We start from the raw sequence: 19,445 nt of genomic DNA, 5'->3' as shown, positions 1-19,445 counted from the left end.
GGGGGAAATCGGAGGGGTAGACGAACCATGAGAGACGATGGACTCTGAAAAACAAACAGGGTTCTAGAGGGGAGGGGGGTGGGAGGATGGGTTAGCCTGGTGGTGGGTATTGAGGAGGGCACATTCTGCATGGAGCACTGGGTGTTATGCACAAACAATGAATCATGGAACACTTCATCTAAAACTAATGATGTAATGTATGGGGATTAACATAAGAATAAAAAAAAAAAACATTGAGGATGTTCTCTTTAGTTCCTACTTTGGCTTTTATCATAAATAGGATGTTGAATTCGGCCATTTACTTTTCACATATATTTTCAAGAAATTGATTTCCATGTTCACAAATAAATAAATTCCTTAAGGACACCGGTATTTACGAAGTTTTGTGTCTGCAGCACAACAGTAATGGGGCTTTATCATTCAGGCTGTGCTTTACGTCAAACCCCTAACAATGTAATCTACGACTTCTGACACCACACAGTAATAGCAGCAGTCCCACGGGATTTCAGAATCACCTGCACTTTAAAAAAAAGGATGAAAGAAGGACGTAGAAAAAGACAGTACCAATTAATTAGGGATAAGCTCTATTTGGGACCAGTAAGGACTCATACTCATTTTTGTTTGATTTGTCCTGCTTTTTCAAGGCTTCTGTCTTCTTTCCTACCAAAACATGGCTAGATATAAAATTTTCAACATCTCTAGCTTGTGGGAGAAAACCTAAATGTCAATTTTTTTTCATTCTCATTTTTCCATTTTTCTGTCAAAGAACATCTCAAAGCTCTTTTGTCTCAGCGAAGAGGACTAGCATCCTACTGTTTCAATGAATGATCCTCAGCGACTTTATTTAGATCAGAAAGCCAGAGATTGTCTTCACACCCCTTCAACCTCAACCCTCCTCTAGATCATATTGAATTTCCCTCTGTATGTGAGACCCTTCCTTAAGCCGCATGCCACTGTGTGGTTGAAGCCCTTATCATTTTTCCTGTCTTACATCAAAGGTCACTTTGCTGGTCTTTAGATTTATACCTGGTCTTCATGCTTTCAGTTGGAGCATGAAGATCAAGCTATTTCTCAGCCTTAAATTATCCAATGTTCAGGCCCTAGTGCCCTCAGGATAGTGTCCACATACCTTTCTTCTGCTTATAAGGCCCACTGTGCATGATTCCATATCTAGAAGCCCTTAGCCACCCAGTCTATCTCAGTTGGAAAGAAAAAACAATGTGCCTAAGGCACCGCAGATTTCCCATATAGAGAAAAGGGGGCATTCATTGTTCTGTAGCCATCGCTCTTCTGACTGATAGAATAAGAAAGAGCCCTCCATGCAGAGAACAGTCCTACGACTTTACGTGGGGATGAGCCTTAAGCCTAAAATAGATGTACAAGACAAGGCCAAGGAAACTCTCAATTACTGTTTCATTAATAACTTAGAAATTACTTAGCAGGTCTCTAAATACTTAAACTATTTGTAAATCCATATACCTCTGCATCCCCGTGGTCACAAAAGTTTAATTTTCTGGTTTCTCAACCTCAGCACTACTGACATTTTGGATCAGATCATTCATTGCTGCGGAGGGCTGTCTTGCACATCATAGGGTATTTACCAGCATTCCTCACCTCTCCCTCTAGATGCCGGTAGCATTCAACCCCCCAACAATTGTGACAGCCAAAAAACATCTCCAGACGTTGCCAAATGTCCACCGAGGGGGAAAAACTACCTACCATGGAGAATCACTTCCGTTAAATGAAAAGGTGCTATGTGTTCAAGTTCATGGCAGGAAATTTGTAAGAAAGAAGCCCTAAGGACTAGTGGTAGTGACCTTGGTCAAAGCAGACACTTCCCCAGGGATGGTAGCAAATGGAATAAGGGGGAGGGAGGAAGCCAGCCTGGGCCCCTGAAGGGTTAAGATCAGAGCCAGCACTGAAAACTGTGTGTGACATATAGAACAATTTTCTATAGTCACAAAATCATTGTACTCCCCTGAATGCATCCTGAGCTTACAACCTCATCTCTCTGCACATAATTTTTCTCTCCACGCAATATCCTATGTCATCTTCATGTGATTGTGAGAGGCCTACTGGCAGAACAGCAAGTAGAGATGCCAAAGATTAGGGATAGTAGGTATAATGGCAGACAGTTTTTTACAAGTGTATATAAATGTTTATAGGCCAGTATCAGCTTTGCTTTTTAACTAAGCAACTTCTGCTATGTATCCCCATCAATCCACTGCATTGTTAGATCATCTCCTATGTTGAGCTCCTAGAATAAAATTTTATTGTAGGGTATACTTTTAACATAAATAAATGTTTCTCCCATTCCCATTTTAAGTCCTGGAAATAACTAAAAGCATAAATAATTAATGCATCAGTCTCCATATGTATGGATATGTATACTCATTTCATTCCCTGCTGAAAATAAATATTTTCTGTGAAACTATATTTGAATTTTAAAATTCTGGTTTAGAGTGTTAATACATTGAATATACAAAACAGTACGTCCCATTGATTTAACGTAAACACACAGACACACAAACTGGAAAAAAAAAGAGATTAAAAGTTGAAATATGTTTGATAAAACTGGCATTTGATTCTACTGATGCTCTAATTTCACCACAGGCCCAACAGTAGAAAACTCACATTCTTCACAATTTTACGCAGCACTGAGGCTTTCCTAGATGGATGATGGCATGCAGACATTTAGGAATGCTGGGATATGTTTACAAACCAATCAAATCAAGATGCTTAGTGGGTTCTTTCTCTTAGAATCTGAACAAAGCTTGCCACCAAGCATTTATTACAGGGCTTTGCACTTTATAAGGGTACCTTGTTTGTTGACTGACTGGAAGAATTACCTCAGGCACTGCTCATGCATTTTCACAACAGACATGTATTAATTATTCTATGATAGAAACATGACTCGTGCTCAGCCATGTTTACAGCCCACCGCCAGCACTTACTGTCTCCCCGGCAGAGCAGAGGTCCCAGTTTATAAGCTGCTTCTGAGTGCGGTCGGCCCGTGTCTGTAACCACTATCTTCCTCACCGGCAGATGTTCCTTATAAGAAAGGAATCCGGTGTCATTGGTCCTAAAAGACAGTAACAACAACAAAATTCTTAAAATTATTCTGATTAACATAATTATAAAATAAGCAATAGCCCTTATTGCATTTCAAAGCCAAGATATTCTGAGATAAGTCTGCACATGCAAAAGAACAAGGATCAAATTGCCCATTTGAGTGAAAATATGGCCACAGTTTAATGTCTCCTGCAGACTGACTATAGTTGGTGATTTTGAAATTCAGTTGACCATTTTCTTTAAGTAGACTGTTTACAGCAAGGTGACCATTTTGTAATGTATGAAGGCATTAAATCACTGTGTTGTAAACCTGCAGGTAATACAATATAGTATGCCAATTATAATTCAGTAACAAAAAAGAAATAGAAAATAAATAAATAAATACATAAATAGATGATTAATTACACTTATTGTAATGACTGATACTGCGGTTTTAGATCTACCAAATTGGTATTTGTTTCTATTTTTTCCCATAGGATTTCTTGTATTTCTGCTCCCTCTCTCCTACTTTTCTTGGTTTACTCCATATTTCTTTGTATTCAATTTTATTTTTATTCACTGTTTAGCTATATGTCTGTTTACAGTATTTTAATGTTTGCTTTATGGATCCTTACATAATGCATCTTTAATTCATCCACTTTAGTTAGATTTTGTGTTATATTACTCAATATAAAATATTAGAAGCTACTACAGAATAATATCCTTACCCCCTGCCCACATTCCCCCTCAATACACACCTGTTCCTTGGGCTACTGCTGTCATATATTTTAAATCTAGATGTCACAGATGTTATAATACAGTTAAATGGTAAATTTTCTTTTTGAATTAAAAAAAAAAAAGAATTTAAACCCCGGCTTTTCTATTTACTGACATATTCATGATTTCCAGTGTTCTTCATTCCTTCCTTCCTGAAGATCTGAGTTTTCATCTGGCATTATTTCTCTTTAGCCTACAGAATTTCTCTTAGTATTTCATATAGTGCAGTTCTGTGGGTAACAAATTCAGCATTTGTTTAATCTGAAAAGGACTTTATTTTGCCTTCATTTTTGAAATATCTATTTGTTCAGTATAGAATTCCAGGTTGACATTGCTTTCTCTTTCAGCACATCAAAGGTATCATCCCATTGTCTTCTGACCCATGTTTCCGATGAGAAGTCAGCCTGCATTTGTACCTTTGTTCCCCTGCATGGAATATATTCCACCAGATCTATCCAACCTGGCTGCTTTTAAAATATTTATCTTGATCATTGTTCTTTTGGGTTTTTTATTTTTTATTTTTTAGCAAACTGAACAATAAGCCAAAGTGTGGTTTTTTCTGTTTTCATTCTGCTTCAGACCCTCTGAGTTTCTGGAATCTGTACATTGATGTTATGTTATATACGGGCTATGGCATAACAAAGTACAACTTGGTGACTTGAAACAACATTTATGATCCCTAGTTTCTCTGTGTCAAGAATCTGGGCAGAGCTTAACAGGATACTCTGGCTCAGAGCCCCTCCGAGGCTACAACTGCTGGCAACAACTGCCGTCACCTCAGTGTTTGGCACGGGGAGGATCTGCTTCCAAGCTCGCTCCAGTGGCTGGTTGTTGGCAGTAGTCTGTTCCTTGCCACTGGATGGACTGAGGGCCTTGGCTATTGACTGGCTGTTGGTTGATGATCAGCCTCAATTCCTTGCCACCCGGGCCTCTCCCCAGGACAGCTCACAACATGGCAGACTGCTTTGTCAAAACAAGAGTCAGGGAAAGAGGTGCAAAGAAATCCGAAGTCACAGTCTGTTGGAACCTAATCTCAGAAGTGACTCTCGCCCTCTTATCATATTCTATTTATTTGATGCAAGTCACAAGGTCCAGGCGACACTCACAGGGAGGAAATTACACAAGGGTGTGAATAACTGTCCGTGTGGCTCATGGAGGGCCATCTTGGGGACTTGCTACCACAGACGTTTATTAAACAAATTTGAGAAATTTCCAGCCATTGTTTTTTCAAATAGTTTTTGCCTTGTTTTATTTCTTATCCTTCAGGGACTCTGATTTCTTGCCTGTTAAATCACTGATATTTTCTCACAATCCACAAAGGTTCTGTTAATGTTTCTTCCAACCTTCCCCCCCACCCCACCTGCCATGTTCCTCAGATTAATGATTTTGATTAAGTTGTCTTCAGGTTCATTGAAGACTTCTTCTGCTAGATCTTATTTTCAAGTCCTTCCAGGAAAGTTTTTACTTCAGATGTTGTGCTTTCCTATTCCAAAATGTATTTGCTTCTTGAATACAGTTCTCATTTATCTGCTCAGTATGCCCTCTCTTCACTTGTGGTTATTTTTACCTTTAAGTCTTCAGGCATGTTTATAATAGCTGCTTTAAAGTTTTTGCCTACTAATCAAACATCAGTGTCCCAGAGTCTATTTCTAATAACTACTATTATGTTTCTTAACTTTGGATCAAATTCACTCTTTTTGGGAATATATAACAATTGTTACAATGTTCTGAATATTATGAGGGATACACTATAGAGACTCTGGATTCTGTTATCATTCTCTGAAGACTTCCTTTTTTTTTTTCACAGCTAAATCACAGTCTTATCATAATAAATTGTGGAGGTTTGGTTTTATACCATCTTAGGTGGGCTGGCATCAGTTTTCTTTTTAGTTTTCAATCGTATTCAGTTTTGGAACACAGTCTTTGCTGTGAAGACACGAACCCTCTGTCATTTCTGAGGAAAGCAAAGGGGTTTACAAGCCCATCTCAATTAATGAGACTTAAACTCCAAATTCTGTCTCTCCTCTGGTGGTAGCCGCTGAAATGTCTCTAGAGCTTGGTCAGTTTCCCAGCTCTAGCTGTCTGCGTGGTTCCTAGAAACCTCCCCTGCGCATGTGCAGTGCAGGGCAGCCAGGGATCTGAGTAGGGGTGATAGATTGAACTCCGCCCAGGTACTTTCTTCTTTCTGGGATTTCTACTCCCTCCTCAATTTGTAGTCATTTTGGCAGCCCCAAATTTTGTCCTCGGCTACCTCAAGCCAAAAAGGTCTAGTATCCCTTAGAGCCCTAACCACTTCATGGCATGTGGTCTGGTTAGCGCCCTCATGGGAAAAGGCATGCAAACATCTTCTCATCCACTTGGATTCCGTTCTTCAAGGGTCCAGGTCCCCCCCACAACATTTGGTTGTTCCCCACTTTCTTCAAGTAGGTGTTTTTATAAATATATTTCCTGGAATTATAAATGTATCTGAGGAAGGTTAGCTCTATGCAAGCTACTTCACAATGAGCAGAATTTAAAAGAGAAGTTTCGAAATTTTCTTTTTAAAAATTATTTTTGATGAATAATATGTTATAGAGGCATTGGAGAATTCTTGGTGATTAGGTGAATTTTTTTCCAGTTAAGCATTGCTATTAGCATTTTATTTGCATTTTAAAATACACTATTATTGTGTAGGCATTGTGTGTGTTTGTGTGTGTGTGTGTGTGTGTGTGTGTGTGTGTGTGTGTGAAGGCAGTGAGAGAAAGAGTGCCTTCTAAAGGAAGTAGATAGGGCGCCTGGGTGGCTCAGTCGTTAAGCGTCTGCCTTCAGCTCAGGTCAGGATCCCAGGGTCCTGGGATCGAGTCCCGCATCGGGCTCCTTGCTCGGCAGGAAGCCTGCTTCTCCCTCTCCCACTCCCCCTGCTTGTGTTCCTGCTCTCGCTGTCTCTCTCTCTGTCAAATAAATAAATAAAAATCTTTAAAAAATAAATAAATAAATAAATAAAAAATAAAGGAAGTAGATATTCTGAAAAATTGGAGCTTAAGCAAGCAAGACAATATTCTTCATACCAAACATGTAACACTAGAAGTCTAATCATGACTCCATATGGATACCTCCTTTTAGGGTATCCTAAAAGAATCTGTTTTTTAATATAATACAGCCTTGATGTTTGCCAAATAAATACACAGAGTATCACACAGCTCAAAATGTGAGCTCAATTAACAACAGACTGTGTTACTGAAATTAATGTACATTCTGTAACCAAATCAATGATTTTTGTGCCAGACTATTAGTATTTTTAAAAATAACTCTTATGTACAGAGTTGCTTATGTAGGATGTAGGATATGCATATGGTATGTTGAAATGTGAATACAAAAACTGAAAAACAGGGGCGCCTGGGTGGCTCAGTCATTAAGTGTCTGCCTTCAGCTCAGGTCATGATCCCAGGGTCCTGGGATCGAGCCCCGCATCGGGCTCCCTGCTCCGCAGGAAGCCTGCCTCTCCCTCTCCCACTCCCCCTGCTTGTGTTCCTATTCTCGCTATCTCTCTCTGTCAAATAAATAAATAAATAAACCTTTAAAAAAAAACTGAAAAACACTTCTCTTCATGAATAAATAAAATCAATGTACATTTCAACTCTAGTCTCAAATATAATATCTTTTTTAATTTTTCAAAGGCAAACATATACGTAAGACTTCTACTTAAAAGACTATTTCAGACTCAGTTTTAAAATTCCTAAATGTTTTAGATTTCCTTTTTCAAGATATAATAAATAGAATATTAGTTCTTTGCAGCATGGTTTGTCCTTAAAAAAATTAAAGAGCTACATGTTCAAATAACTGTAAGAAATTCTAAGTTCACCTCTTTAAAGGTTTTATAGGCAGATTACTGAAGAAATGTCCTTTAGTAATTAATGTTTGTAAATATATTTTGAGAGTAACAGAATTCTTAATTACACTTAATTTTAAAGAGAATGATAACTGACTTATAATGAAGAGGAAACAAGAAACAGATGCCTCTATTTCATCTTATTACAAAAATAAAATGTAATGATTTATGGCCCACTAGCAAAAAATTTAAAAAAAAATATTGGTCTTAACTTTTAGGATTCAGATTGATTGTAACAAATTTCATCAAAACACACCTTTATTTAATTTTTCATTGTACTAATTTGTTCAGTATCTGCCTCACTACACTATATGTTCTGAGTGAGTCATTTTTAAATATAAACTTTATTTTGCATAAGGAAATCATATGGAAATCACCATTCATTCCGGTCAGCATCACAGTTGCAGTAATACTGAGAATCAATGCAGTTCCCTTCTAATCCACATGTACATTTTTGAGGATCGGGCGAAGAACCTCCCCAGTACGTTTGCGTTTCATTGGTTCTGCCAACCCACCAACTCAGAGGGCTTCCATCTGAAAAACAAATGTGAGAAATGTGACATCTGCTCTATGCCCCACAGCCTTCCAGCCCAGGCCAGTCGCTTCCTTCCCAAATCATTCATAAGAGTAAGAGAAGGAAAAGAAAGATTGATTTGACGCAGTGATATTCCAAACATGGCTCTTGCTGGCATTGCCTTAAGAAAGCTTTTTAAAAAATGTTTTATTATTTAAGCTTAAAAGGAAAATGTATTTTTCTTTAAGTAGGAAAGAAATCAGCAGTTCCTATTTAGTTCAGGCATGGTACTTAAAAAATGTTTTGAGAGCAGTTCACCTATGTTATTTCTTTAAAAATAATTTTTGAAACAAGAAGATATCAAAATATAAGCCATAGTAATTAACATATCAGGAACAAATTTGAGTTGAGATCATGAAATGCCCATTAAAACATTATGGAAAGTCAGTGGTTTATCTCAATATATTTATTGGCTAAAATCATATTGGCTGTTTATTAAACATTAGGCATGATATGGCACTCCCTTGTTATGATTTAAGATCTATTTGGAAGTATGTATTTTTTTTTCTTCCATTTAATGGCTTGGCTATTTATTTGGAGACTACAGAAATAACACTAAAAGATCTTTACGCCTGAAGCAAACACTACACTCAAAAACAGAATTTCCCTTAGCCAAATGCATTTCTTTCTATGATGAATGTTCAGCTTCCAGCTCCTTCTCAGAGTTATGACTAAACATGATGCCAAAGAACTAGAGTAAAGAATAGACAGCACATTCAGGTGAGGAATGCAGGCCAACTGTCTTCAAAAAAAAACAATAGGTAGAGAGGAAAAATCACAGTCGTTTGATAATCAGGGCATGAGAAGAATGTGACATCAAATCAGTCAGCTCCTCAAAGGTGTTAGATCATTTTTCTGTTGACTTTCAAAACTTCTAAGTTATTGCCATGAGCCTTCCTGAAAATCTGGGACTTGTACTAATTTCTGCGTTACCTAAGAAAGAAAATACTTATAACAACTTACTATTAGATTGAACCTCTACTAATGCCAACAACTCTTCTCCCAGTGTTACTATACATACCAGCCCATATCATGCCAAAAAACTCGAGTTAATTGGAAGCTTGTGTATGGACAGAGACATTAAAATCAAGATTTTTCATCTTTTTTTTAAATTACAGGATTAACTCATCAACAGACGGTGAAACCACCGTGAAACATTTAATAGATATTTTTCAATATATTGCTTAAAACATTGTGTTCAGGGGAGGGGGGTGGGAGGATGGGTTAGCCTGGTGGTGGGTATTGAGGAGGGCACGTTCTGCATGCAGCACAGGGTGTTATGCACAAACAATGAATCATGGAACGCTTCATCTAAAACTAATGATGTAATGTATGGGGATTAACATAACAATAAAAAATAAAAAAAAAACATTGTGTTCATAGGTTAAAAAGAAAATAAATTATTTCTAAATATTGAATAATATTGTCACCTCTAAATTTCTGATCTTCCCTATAAAATAGACACCACTGAATGTTTTAAATGTACCAAATACACTTGGTTCCCTTTAAGACTTTTTGAAGTGTCCTAAAGAATTTAAATAAGTATAAGAACGAAGAAAATCATGAGAAATTATTTAAGTTAAAAATTAAAATTACAGTGGGCGCCTGGGTGGCTCAGTCATTAAGCATCTGCCTTTGGCTCAGGTCATGATCCCAGGGTCCTGGGATCCAGTCCCACATCGGGCTCCCTGCTCAGTGGGGAGCCTGCTTCTCCCTCTCCCTCTGCCTGCCGCTCCCCATGCTTGTGCGCTCTCTCTCTCAAATAAATAAAATCTTTTAAAAAATTTAAAATTATAAAATATCGGTGATCATGGTCAGACGTTCCACTTCCTATAGTTAAAATACCAAATGACGTGGAGTCACAGCTCCACAGGTTGCTGAAAATGTATTTACATACACATCCCACCTTATTCATCCACAGTAATGGCACCATTATTACTTAAAAGTTCGATATCTTCAAGATCTGAAACTGTAAATTTAACTTGTCTGACACCTCCTTCCTGTTCGTCTCCATGTGTTTCTTATTGTGAACTCAAAATCCAAATTGTTCTCTCTCTTTTCCAACTCAAGTTCATTCTACATGAATTCTAGGGTGATGGACCTGAGGAAAATCTGTGTATTTAACAATTATCATCATCCTTTGTTCAGTGGCCTTTTCTAGAAGTTATTTTCTTTACTAGTGGCTCTGAAGCCTGGCTGAAACACCAGGAGAGTCTTAGCAAAAGATACATGGGCACCACTGGCCATGAAGGTAGGGGTTCCTTCACGCTCTATATTGCCCTCTTCGTGTGGTGCTGGCTCACTAACCCTGTGGGGATTTTGTTTTCTGGTTCTTTCAGAGTTTGGCTCATTTGTGACTTTGATGTTTGTCTTCCCTTTTATCTTTCTTTTCTAATTAAGCAATTCCATTCATTTTGTTGCATCCCATTCATTTATCCTTCTATAATTAAGGTTCTCATTCTTAGAATACAATTCCATATTTGTTTATCTATGTTTTTAGATTCCAAGATCAATATTTAGCAACAATGAACAACTGAACAACCGCTCGCCTACTAAACTGCTATGTTAACTATAACCATGATGCACCAGAGAGCTGGGAAGAGAAGGTCACTTCAGGCACTGTGTATGTGTTGTGTCATGCCACCCAATCACCGCCACACCCCGTTACTGGCCCTGTGTCATAGAAGAGAAAGCAAAGCTGATAAAGACTCATCTATCCAAGCTCTCTACTTAATCAATAAGAGCCCTGGAATTTGAACTTACATCTCTCCCTGCCTCTAAATCTTATGCTCTTTGCACTACAACTATCTGATGGTCATTCATAAGTGGGCTTGAGGTTTCAAGGGGAAAAGATTTGAGGGGAGACCAGCAAGATGGGAAGGGTAAAAGGCCAGAAGAGGACCTTATGAAATAGAAGAAGATGGAGGCAAAGAAGGAGGAGAGGGTGTGAAGCCAGGCAAAAGGGAGAGAATAATCCAATTATATTCTGTGGGTGGAGAGTAAGTAGAAAAGGTGCTTAACTAGAACCGACAGGTTCAATTGTCATCCCAAGAGTTCAAAATCTTTCTGCTTGATCTACATGACATATGACATTCACATATGAAATGCACGTCTCTTAAAATTCTTGTCATGCTATCCGGACCTCTCTTAAGATAACAAGCAGGGGTAAACATTCACCAAGTGGCTTTATCATGCAGATGTCTTAGAATCATCTCTAATTTCTAAAGAAAAAGACACCTCGATATTGCTGCTAGAAAACAGTGTGTTGGGGAGTGGCATCAAACTGGCCTAAGCAGGGTGTGGGTCCAGAATATGCACTTATGATATCCAGATAGAAGAGTCTGTTTGGGACAGACAGAGAAGAGGAAGGTACCAGGCTTTGTAAGTAGAAAAGTGTCATGATGGAAGCAGAGTTTCTTAGAGGTTAATTCCCGTCGTAGAGGGCATATTGGGTGGTGAGAAGGTATGGAGAGATGCCCACAGGAGGCCGGCTGGAAAGTTCCTGCAGTAATTCAAGAGCGTCAGTAAGGTCCTCACTAAGGCAAAACCAGGGGGACCCAAGATAGTGGCACATAATGAGATGTTCTAAAGGGAAAACAAACCAAAAACAGAATTGAGGAGTTATTAAAAGCAGAATAAAAGAAAGAGTTAAAAGAGGTTTTCTGATTCCTACTTAAATTGCTGAATAAACTGTTTCCGGCAACCTATTCTAATTTACAGTTTTACCCAGCAGCTAAGTGCCAACAATCCATAAAGAGTCCCACAGAATAGTCACTTTCAGAAAAGTCAATCATATTTTCGTTAGCTCTTTTGCATGCCAGAACAAACCATAAATGTCACTTGCCCTTTATAAGGGACAAACACTGAGCATCCATTGAGGAGCCCAAAGAAGCCCTTTTCTGTAGAGTTATCTGATGAAGACCACAAAGAGACTCTGAAGGCAATCAAGGCTTTGAACAAAGCCCAGCGTAAATTGATCTTGTTCTTTTCTTCAGGCAAAAGCATTGCTGTGGCTTCCAGACTGTGACATGTTTGCTAAGCGTACAGGGGGCAGACACTCTCAAGGGGCTATATGCCACCACCCTGGCATCATTAATATCCACAGGAGCTGGTGAGGTCAAGTGCACGGTGCAAGGTGCACAGCAGGACACATGCCTCAGTTTCCTTACCTTGTTTATTGACAAGTCGTGACTTCTTGCAGTAGTAGGTAAGCTCCTGTTCACAGTGCTCCGCAAGGTTAATTGTGGCCTGGAGCTGCTCCATGCTGGCCACATATTCGAAAAACCCAGCATATGGGTTCTCTGGGTTAGTGTTTCTGACTCTTGTTAGGTCAGAGCCATTGTGCTGTATGACGGTCCATGCAGTTTCTTGTATGCAGAAATGGGGAAGAAAGAGAGGAGACCATCACTAGTCTGCAAAAGTTAAAATAAATAAAGAAAATCAAAATCACCTTTTATCTGAGTCAAATTTTTCTAGTCATCAAACCTCTCTGAGAGGTAGAATTAATACAAATGGATTCTTAAAATTTTTGAATTATAGCAAAGTGATTCTTTTCCCTGAAGTTTATACGATTGCCATGCATTTGCAGTGACTTTATTTTACTTTTGTAGATAATTTAACCAGAAAATGTTTACGGTGAAAAATATTAAGGAAACAAATTATTAAAATTTGTGACACATCTCATTTCATCGAATCCAATATTCTACTTTTTAAAGATGTGTCGTGATTCTATTTTAGAAAAGAAAAAAACCAGATGCCTATTATAATTATAAAGCATTGTTGATTACTGATACACCCCGAATTCAGGGATGTTACAATGTGGAAAAAAAAAAAAAGGTGTATCTTTGAATTTCTAAAATATTTTACATTATATAATGTAAGCAATGACTTTTCTACTCTTAAAAATCATTCCTGTTACCAGCAAAAGGAAAGTCAAATTTTTATGGCCTATAGATATCTCTCTTCAGACAACATTTAATTATGAGTGCACATCAATTTCTTTTTTAAATCGAATTTTAAATATTCATTTTGGTATTGTGTGATGTGCATCATTATGCAGGGCCATAGGAAGTTACTCCCTTGAGCTGAACACATCTGACAGAGCAGCAGCAACTCAACTAACACAAAAAATAAAGTACCTCTGAGTATTTACTAGAGTAATTGCCATTGACACCTGAATGTCTGTAAACATTACCATCATAATGACTACCAAAAATTTTAAATGAAATAAAAATCCTACAATGTTTGTAACAGAAGATAGGCACTTTATATCTAGCCTTCAACTTCCCCAGAAATTGACTTCACATTATATTTACTGTGATAGATGCAAGCACATGAACAGATTCATCAAAAGGCCTCTGATTTAATAGGTAAGAAACAGATTGGAAGTTGTCAAAACCATGCTATATATATGCTGTTAAGTCACATAACTCTTCTGTATTACAGAGGACTATTCCAAATTGGAGGAAAACAATAGGTAGAATTTCCTCCCCTCTCTGTAGCTAATACATTCACATGGATCGGCAACCGGAACAAGATAAGAAATTTCACTTGCACCCCTCTCCAGGTCACCAGAATTTTGAATAGAGAGGTCTGCTAAATAAGACAGGAGACAACTTTGACAGTCTTATTGCCTTCCATGCCCCATCGTTATTTTTCTTGGAAACAATAGCTGTTGCTTTTATTGCTGCCTTGCATTTTGGCTCACGGTAGAGCTTTATCAGTAAATTAATTTCCTTCAAGAGGACATGATATATAAGGTATTGGCATGAATTGTGGATGGCCAGACAGTGATATGGTATAGAGACCATCAGGATATCTGAATTGGAGATCTGGAGTGGAATGTGAGCTTAAGAAAAGTCAGGTAAAACCTGAGCCTCCATTTCCAAATTTTGGAAAATAAAGTGGCAGCATAAAGGAGACAATAGGGTAGGTCTGAAATTCTCTGATTTTAGCCAACTCAACCCTGGCTATTAGAAGTTTAGGATTATTAACCAGGCAAATCTGTTAGCCTAACCTCCACTGGACTCTGCTTTTTTGTTCGACAGAATATTCTTCTTTCCTTGCGGTAAATCAATGGCCTGCATGAAGAAGCTCAACTGGCTGAACAGCTGCCAAAGGAGCAGGACAATATACCTGCATGAGGCCTTTGTCTCTTTGCCTTTGGGTCACACGGAGAGGGCCTTCCCTGCCATTCAGCATCCACGGGGTCACAATTAACACATGATTCCAAAAGTCTTTTAAGGTGTTGTAAATTTCATCCAAGGCCAGGGCGCTGGACAATCCTTAAAGGACAGCGCACAGAAATGTTTCTACTTTTGAAATTCTAAAATTTCAGTATCGTGGTAGTTTCTGTAAGTGATTTCATTTTCTAATAAAAAGTGCTACAAAATATGAAGTTAAACAGATGCTGCATTTCTTAGATAATCTAGATTTCCAGGGCAAAGCAGAGACAATGGAATCATCACAACAGGTTATGAACGCTGGAAATGGGTGACCAGCAGCCATGCTCCAAATCTGATGTGCTTTGCTAACAGGGGTATCCCTCAAGATTACTAACCCAGGGCCTCTTTACTGCTTTTTCAAACATGACCGCATTACCTGATGTTTAGAAATTACAACTGTAAAGGACACCGCCTTTCTCACAATTTGTAATTCAGTATTTTGTGACTTATTCTATGGGTCTTCTCCACTCATCTGTAGGCTGTACGAGAAGAGTGATAGTTTCTGATTTGCTACCCACAGTATCTGTAGCACATAGCACAGGGTCTTGGCACAACATGCAGAAGACATTAAAGAAATGATGGGTATTAAAGAGGGCACATATTGAATGGAGCACGGGGTGTTACATGCAAATAATGAATCATGGAACACTACATCAAAAAAAATTTAAAAAAAAAGAATTAGGGAATAAATGAATAAAAACAATATGCCGTCCAGACTAGAGTACTGATCCCCTGATCCCCTATGGTGCTGTGAGACTTTTGGTGTCTTGTAACTGTTTTAGAACTCTGTAAATTGTAAATGATAGTTCTGCAAATTAGTAAATCTGAAACTATGAAGGGTATGCGATGTTTTCCTACTTGCAAGTTAACCAGTTATCTTGCCTCCTATCCGAATTAAATCAATTTATCTGTATCTATCCAGATGGATTTAGCTGTAGACAGATGGATGATCGAGAGCTTCACTAACAGACACGGGAGTCCCTGGATCAGGGACTATTTGCTCACAGAAAACCCTAGCAGCATCTGTTCTCTACTGCCCAGTTTCCCAGAGGCCAACAGAGGAGTGCCAGATACACCTGTACATGCTGGAATTGTTCCACAAGAGAGGAACCCTCAGGGCACCTGGGTGGCTCAGTCCATTGGGCGTCTGCCTTCAGCTCAGGTCATGATCTCGGGGTCCTAGGATCGAGCCGCCTGTGTTGGGTTCCCTGCTCAGCAGGAAGTCGGCTTCTCCCTCTCCTTCTGCCCCTCCCCCTGCTTATGCGCGTGCTCTCTCTCTCAAATAAATAAATAAAATCTTTAAAAAAAAAAAAAAGAGAGAGAGAGAGAGGAAACCCCCAAATTATGAGACTTGGAGGTTAGAGGGGATGGCTGGCGCATCTTCTCCTCCCCTTCACAGAGGGAGAGAGGAATTCTGGCTCTGGAATGCAAGAGATCTCTGAGGAGAGGCACCAGTCTGCAGGGTTTTTTTGGTCACTTTTAGAATGTAGGCAAATGGGGGCGCCTGGGTGGCTCAGATGGTTGAGCATCTGCGTTCGGCTCAGGTCACAATCCCAGGGTCCTGGGATCGAGTCCTGCATCGGGCTCCCTGCTCAGTGCAGAGCCTTCTTCTCCCTCTCCCTCTGGTTGTGCTCTTCTGTCTATCTCTCTGTCAAATAAATAAATAAAATCTTTAAAAAAAAAAAAGAATGTAGGCAAATGCATCTGAGGACGATAAACCTTCTAATCTCTCTAGAGAAAGTCACTATCTCTAACTTCCAAGACACATTTATATGAAATTACCCTTTAACACAGGCTTCCAGATTTACTTATTTATTTATCTATTTGCCTCACTTACTTATTTGCTTAGCAAGCAAGGCATTGTTTCCTCTCAAGAAACTATTGTCCATGCACCAGCAAATGCCACCTGGCAGAAGTTCGATGGACTTCCCTCCCCCACCACCCACTACGGAAGAAGCCAGTCCCGCCTCCATTTGCACATTAATTTCAATAGTACTGATGAACAGATATGTCTGTTCCTTGGATTCTCCTTTGAACTGGCTGTAACAACTTACCAGTTTCCTCATTAATAATGTGTTAGACAAAATCTTTAAAATATGTTTTTTAGTTTTTATTTTTATATCTGTGTAAGAGTCGTGATTTTATTTTATTTTATTTTTGAAAACTGTACTTTACCCAAATGCAAAGAGAGTTAGTTGTTGCAGTAAAGCAGACAAAGGGACATGAGTCAGGAAAGACAGCTGCAATGGGCAGAAAAATCTATGAAACTTAAACACTGAAAGGCAGTTTGGGTCCTACCAGTGTGTCTCCCTGAAGAGACTTCTAATATATGGATTGTATGTAAAGCACCTGAGTAATTAAGAACTTGATTTATCTTCTACTGGCTGCTATTTTTTAGCGTGATAACACTGTAAAGAAAAAACATGCTGTTTAAGCAACACAGCTGCAGAGCTCGTGTTCCTTCAGGATTCATAGCAGAGGGTGATAGATGTGATTAAAACCTGGGAGGTCAGGTAGGAAGAGCTGTGTTCAGGAAAGCCTGGGAGAAGAAAGGGAAGAACAGCCAGCATTGTGGAGCAGAGCGTGATGTCCACAAGGCTGCATCTGAATAATGATCGTTAGTTATTAACTCTCAGAACTATCAAGAAGGCCTTATTGTTGAAATCCCTAAAGTAAAATTTTATTGTTATAAATCTCATACTCTCCAGCCTTCCCAGGGGAGGGTCTCAGGAGCTCCTGTCTCAGAAGCACACGGAGAGCTCCTTCAGAGAGCAGAGAACCAGGCCTTGGTCCTCCAATTTACTGAGTCAGCAAAACTCTATCCAGGCATCTTGGTGGTGGTACAGTGGGACAGAGTGAGTTAAAGCCAGGGAATTAGCATTTGCACCAAAGTCTGAGATGCGCCAGCCATCCCCTCTAACCTCCAGCACTCATCAATCGCTCCCCACTAAAACAACTGTCCTGACAATGCGATGTTTGAGAATGAGAACTGGATTTTTTTAAAGTTACACATTTGCAAGTTACTGATTCAACATTTTGTCTTGTTTTTATAATTATTATACTTGATTTATATAACTAGAGAATATGTTATTGGCTACAAGCAATGAGACATTGATAGAATGTAGCCTTTTCTAGAAGAAAAATGTTCAGGCCAGGAGAAAAGAGGTTTTAGTCCCTCACTGCTCCCCAGTGATTCTTCAGCCCGCCTTTACCCAACCTCCCTGCTTTCCTCATTTGCAAAACCAGATCAATAGGACATGTTTCAAGCTGTAACATTATTTTTCACTGGGTTGTTACATTCTGGGATTGTCACTTTAGTGTGAATGTATTTCAATATTCCGGGGCCTCTGACAGCTAAGATAGCCACTTAGCTGTCTCCTCCTGGATTATCTGTGTTTCTGCCCTCAATGGCTTGCTTTTCAAATGGCTTTAAATGTTGTGAATGTCCTCTTCTGCATCAATACTTTCTGATAATTTTGCTGAAGCACCTTTCACCTCTCTCTGTGTGTATATACATATTTCCTTCACGTCTCTTAGAGTTGTTACAGAGTTAGCATGAGACTTCATTGACTAAGGCACATACCTCGTAAAGTAATATGACAAGGTAAATGCTGATTTAATAGAAATGGAATAATTCATTCAATTAAATGAAATGGATAATTGCCTTATCATTTAGATAATGTAAGTTCACATGGCCTATAAATTTTGGAATTATTCCATAGAAAGATATCATGCACATGGGTGTTTGTATGTGTATAGACTCAATACTCATTATTTGCAGGTCCTCATTATTTGTGAATCACCTACTCACTACAATTTATTTGTACCCCCCAAATCAATGTGCTCTTGGACATCTGCAGACACGCACAAAGCAGCAGAAAGCTTGAGTTGCCCAGTAGACATGCATCCAGCTGAAGCTGAACCAGGCCACACTCTGTCTCCTTGTTTCAGCTCTCATACTGTGACACGTATCTCATTTGTGGTCTATTCAGTGCCATGTTTTTTCCATCTCTGTGCTTCTTCTTATGATTTCACTGCTTAAAATGGCCTCCAAGGGTGGTGCTGAAGAGCTGTCTAGTATCCCAAGCACAAGGAGGCTGTGATATGCCTCACAAGGAAATGCACGTGCTAGAATAAGCTTCACCGAGGTGGGAGTTATCGTGCTGGTGGCTGTGAGTTCAATGTTGATGAATTAACCGTGTGCATTAAATAAGGTGTCTTCAACCCGAAACACAAGTCAAATGAGGTTATGTATTGATCGGCTGATGCGAATGCTGTGACCAGAGGCTCACAGGAACCTAATCTTACTGCATTTCCTCTAGGAGCGAATGGTCCAATTTTGGCTAATTCAGTGTCTATGGCTGCTTTGAAGAAAGTAACTATCACGGGTAATGAGAACCGTGTGTGTGTGTGCGCGTGTGTGTCTACTATGTTTCTTAAAGTTTTAAAGATTCGAGATATTTATCAACTTAGAGGTATCTGATTTATAAAATCCAACCTTTTTAAAGCACGTCCATGTGACTACTACAGGACACATTTGTGGGAAGACAGGACTCACAGGGTTGCACTGATAGATTCTTCAAGCTCATTCACAACCCAAGCTGGACAAACAGGAAACATCAAAAAGGTAGTTGACACCTAAAGTTCTGTGTTTCATTTGCAAAGTTTTCCTTTCCTCTCTGTGAGGTATTTTCAAACTTATTATGTTTAATTCTCCCATTCTCTGTTTTGTAAAGCTTGAGAACCACAGGCCCAAAACAGCAAATCTCCGAGCTGGGTACACTTAAGAATCAACTGGGAAGATTTGTAAAATATTGATCCTATTGTCTTACCCCAACCATTCTGTCCTAACCTCTTGACTCAAGGTGCTGCCTGGAAATCTGTATTGTGTGGAAGGGGGAACTTAGCGGAGGGGACAAACGTGGGTATCATCAGCTGTCCGAGGTTGCTT

General features: G+C 39.0%; 1 protein-coding gene across 1 annotated transcript in view; it reads right to left on the bottom strand.

Moving 5' to 3' along the window:
- Positions 1–2,504: 2,504 nt before the first annotated feature.
- CNTNAP4 (contactin associated protein family member 4) overlaps positions 2,505–19,445 on the bottom strand; it is a 213,679-nt gene continuing 196,738 nt past the window's right edge. The window contains exons 13-16 of the mRNA XM_044922066.1: positions 12,440–12,637; positions 8,074–8,230; positions 2,955–3,082; positions 2,505–2,530 (exon numbers count right to left, since the gene is read on the bottom strand). Coding sequence (XP_044778001.1) covers positions 2,505–2,530; positions 2,955–3,082; positions 8,074–8,230; positions 12,440–12,637 — 509 coding nt within the window. The remainder of the gene's footprint in view (positions 2,531–2,954; positions 3,083–8,073; positions 8,231–12,439; positions 12,638–19,445) is intronic.

The sequence above is a fragment of the Neomonachus schauinslandi genome, chromosome 16 (assembly GCF_002201575.2).
Source record: "Neomonachus schauinslandi chromosome 16, ASM220157v2, whole genome shotgun sequence".
NCBI classification, from domain to species: Eukaryota; Metazoa; Chordata; class Mammalia; order Carnivora; family Phocidae; genus Neomonachus; species Neomonachus schauinslandi.
Note: the sequence above shows the minus strand (reverse complement) of the source record. Positions and strands in the feature narration are given on the sequence as shown.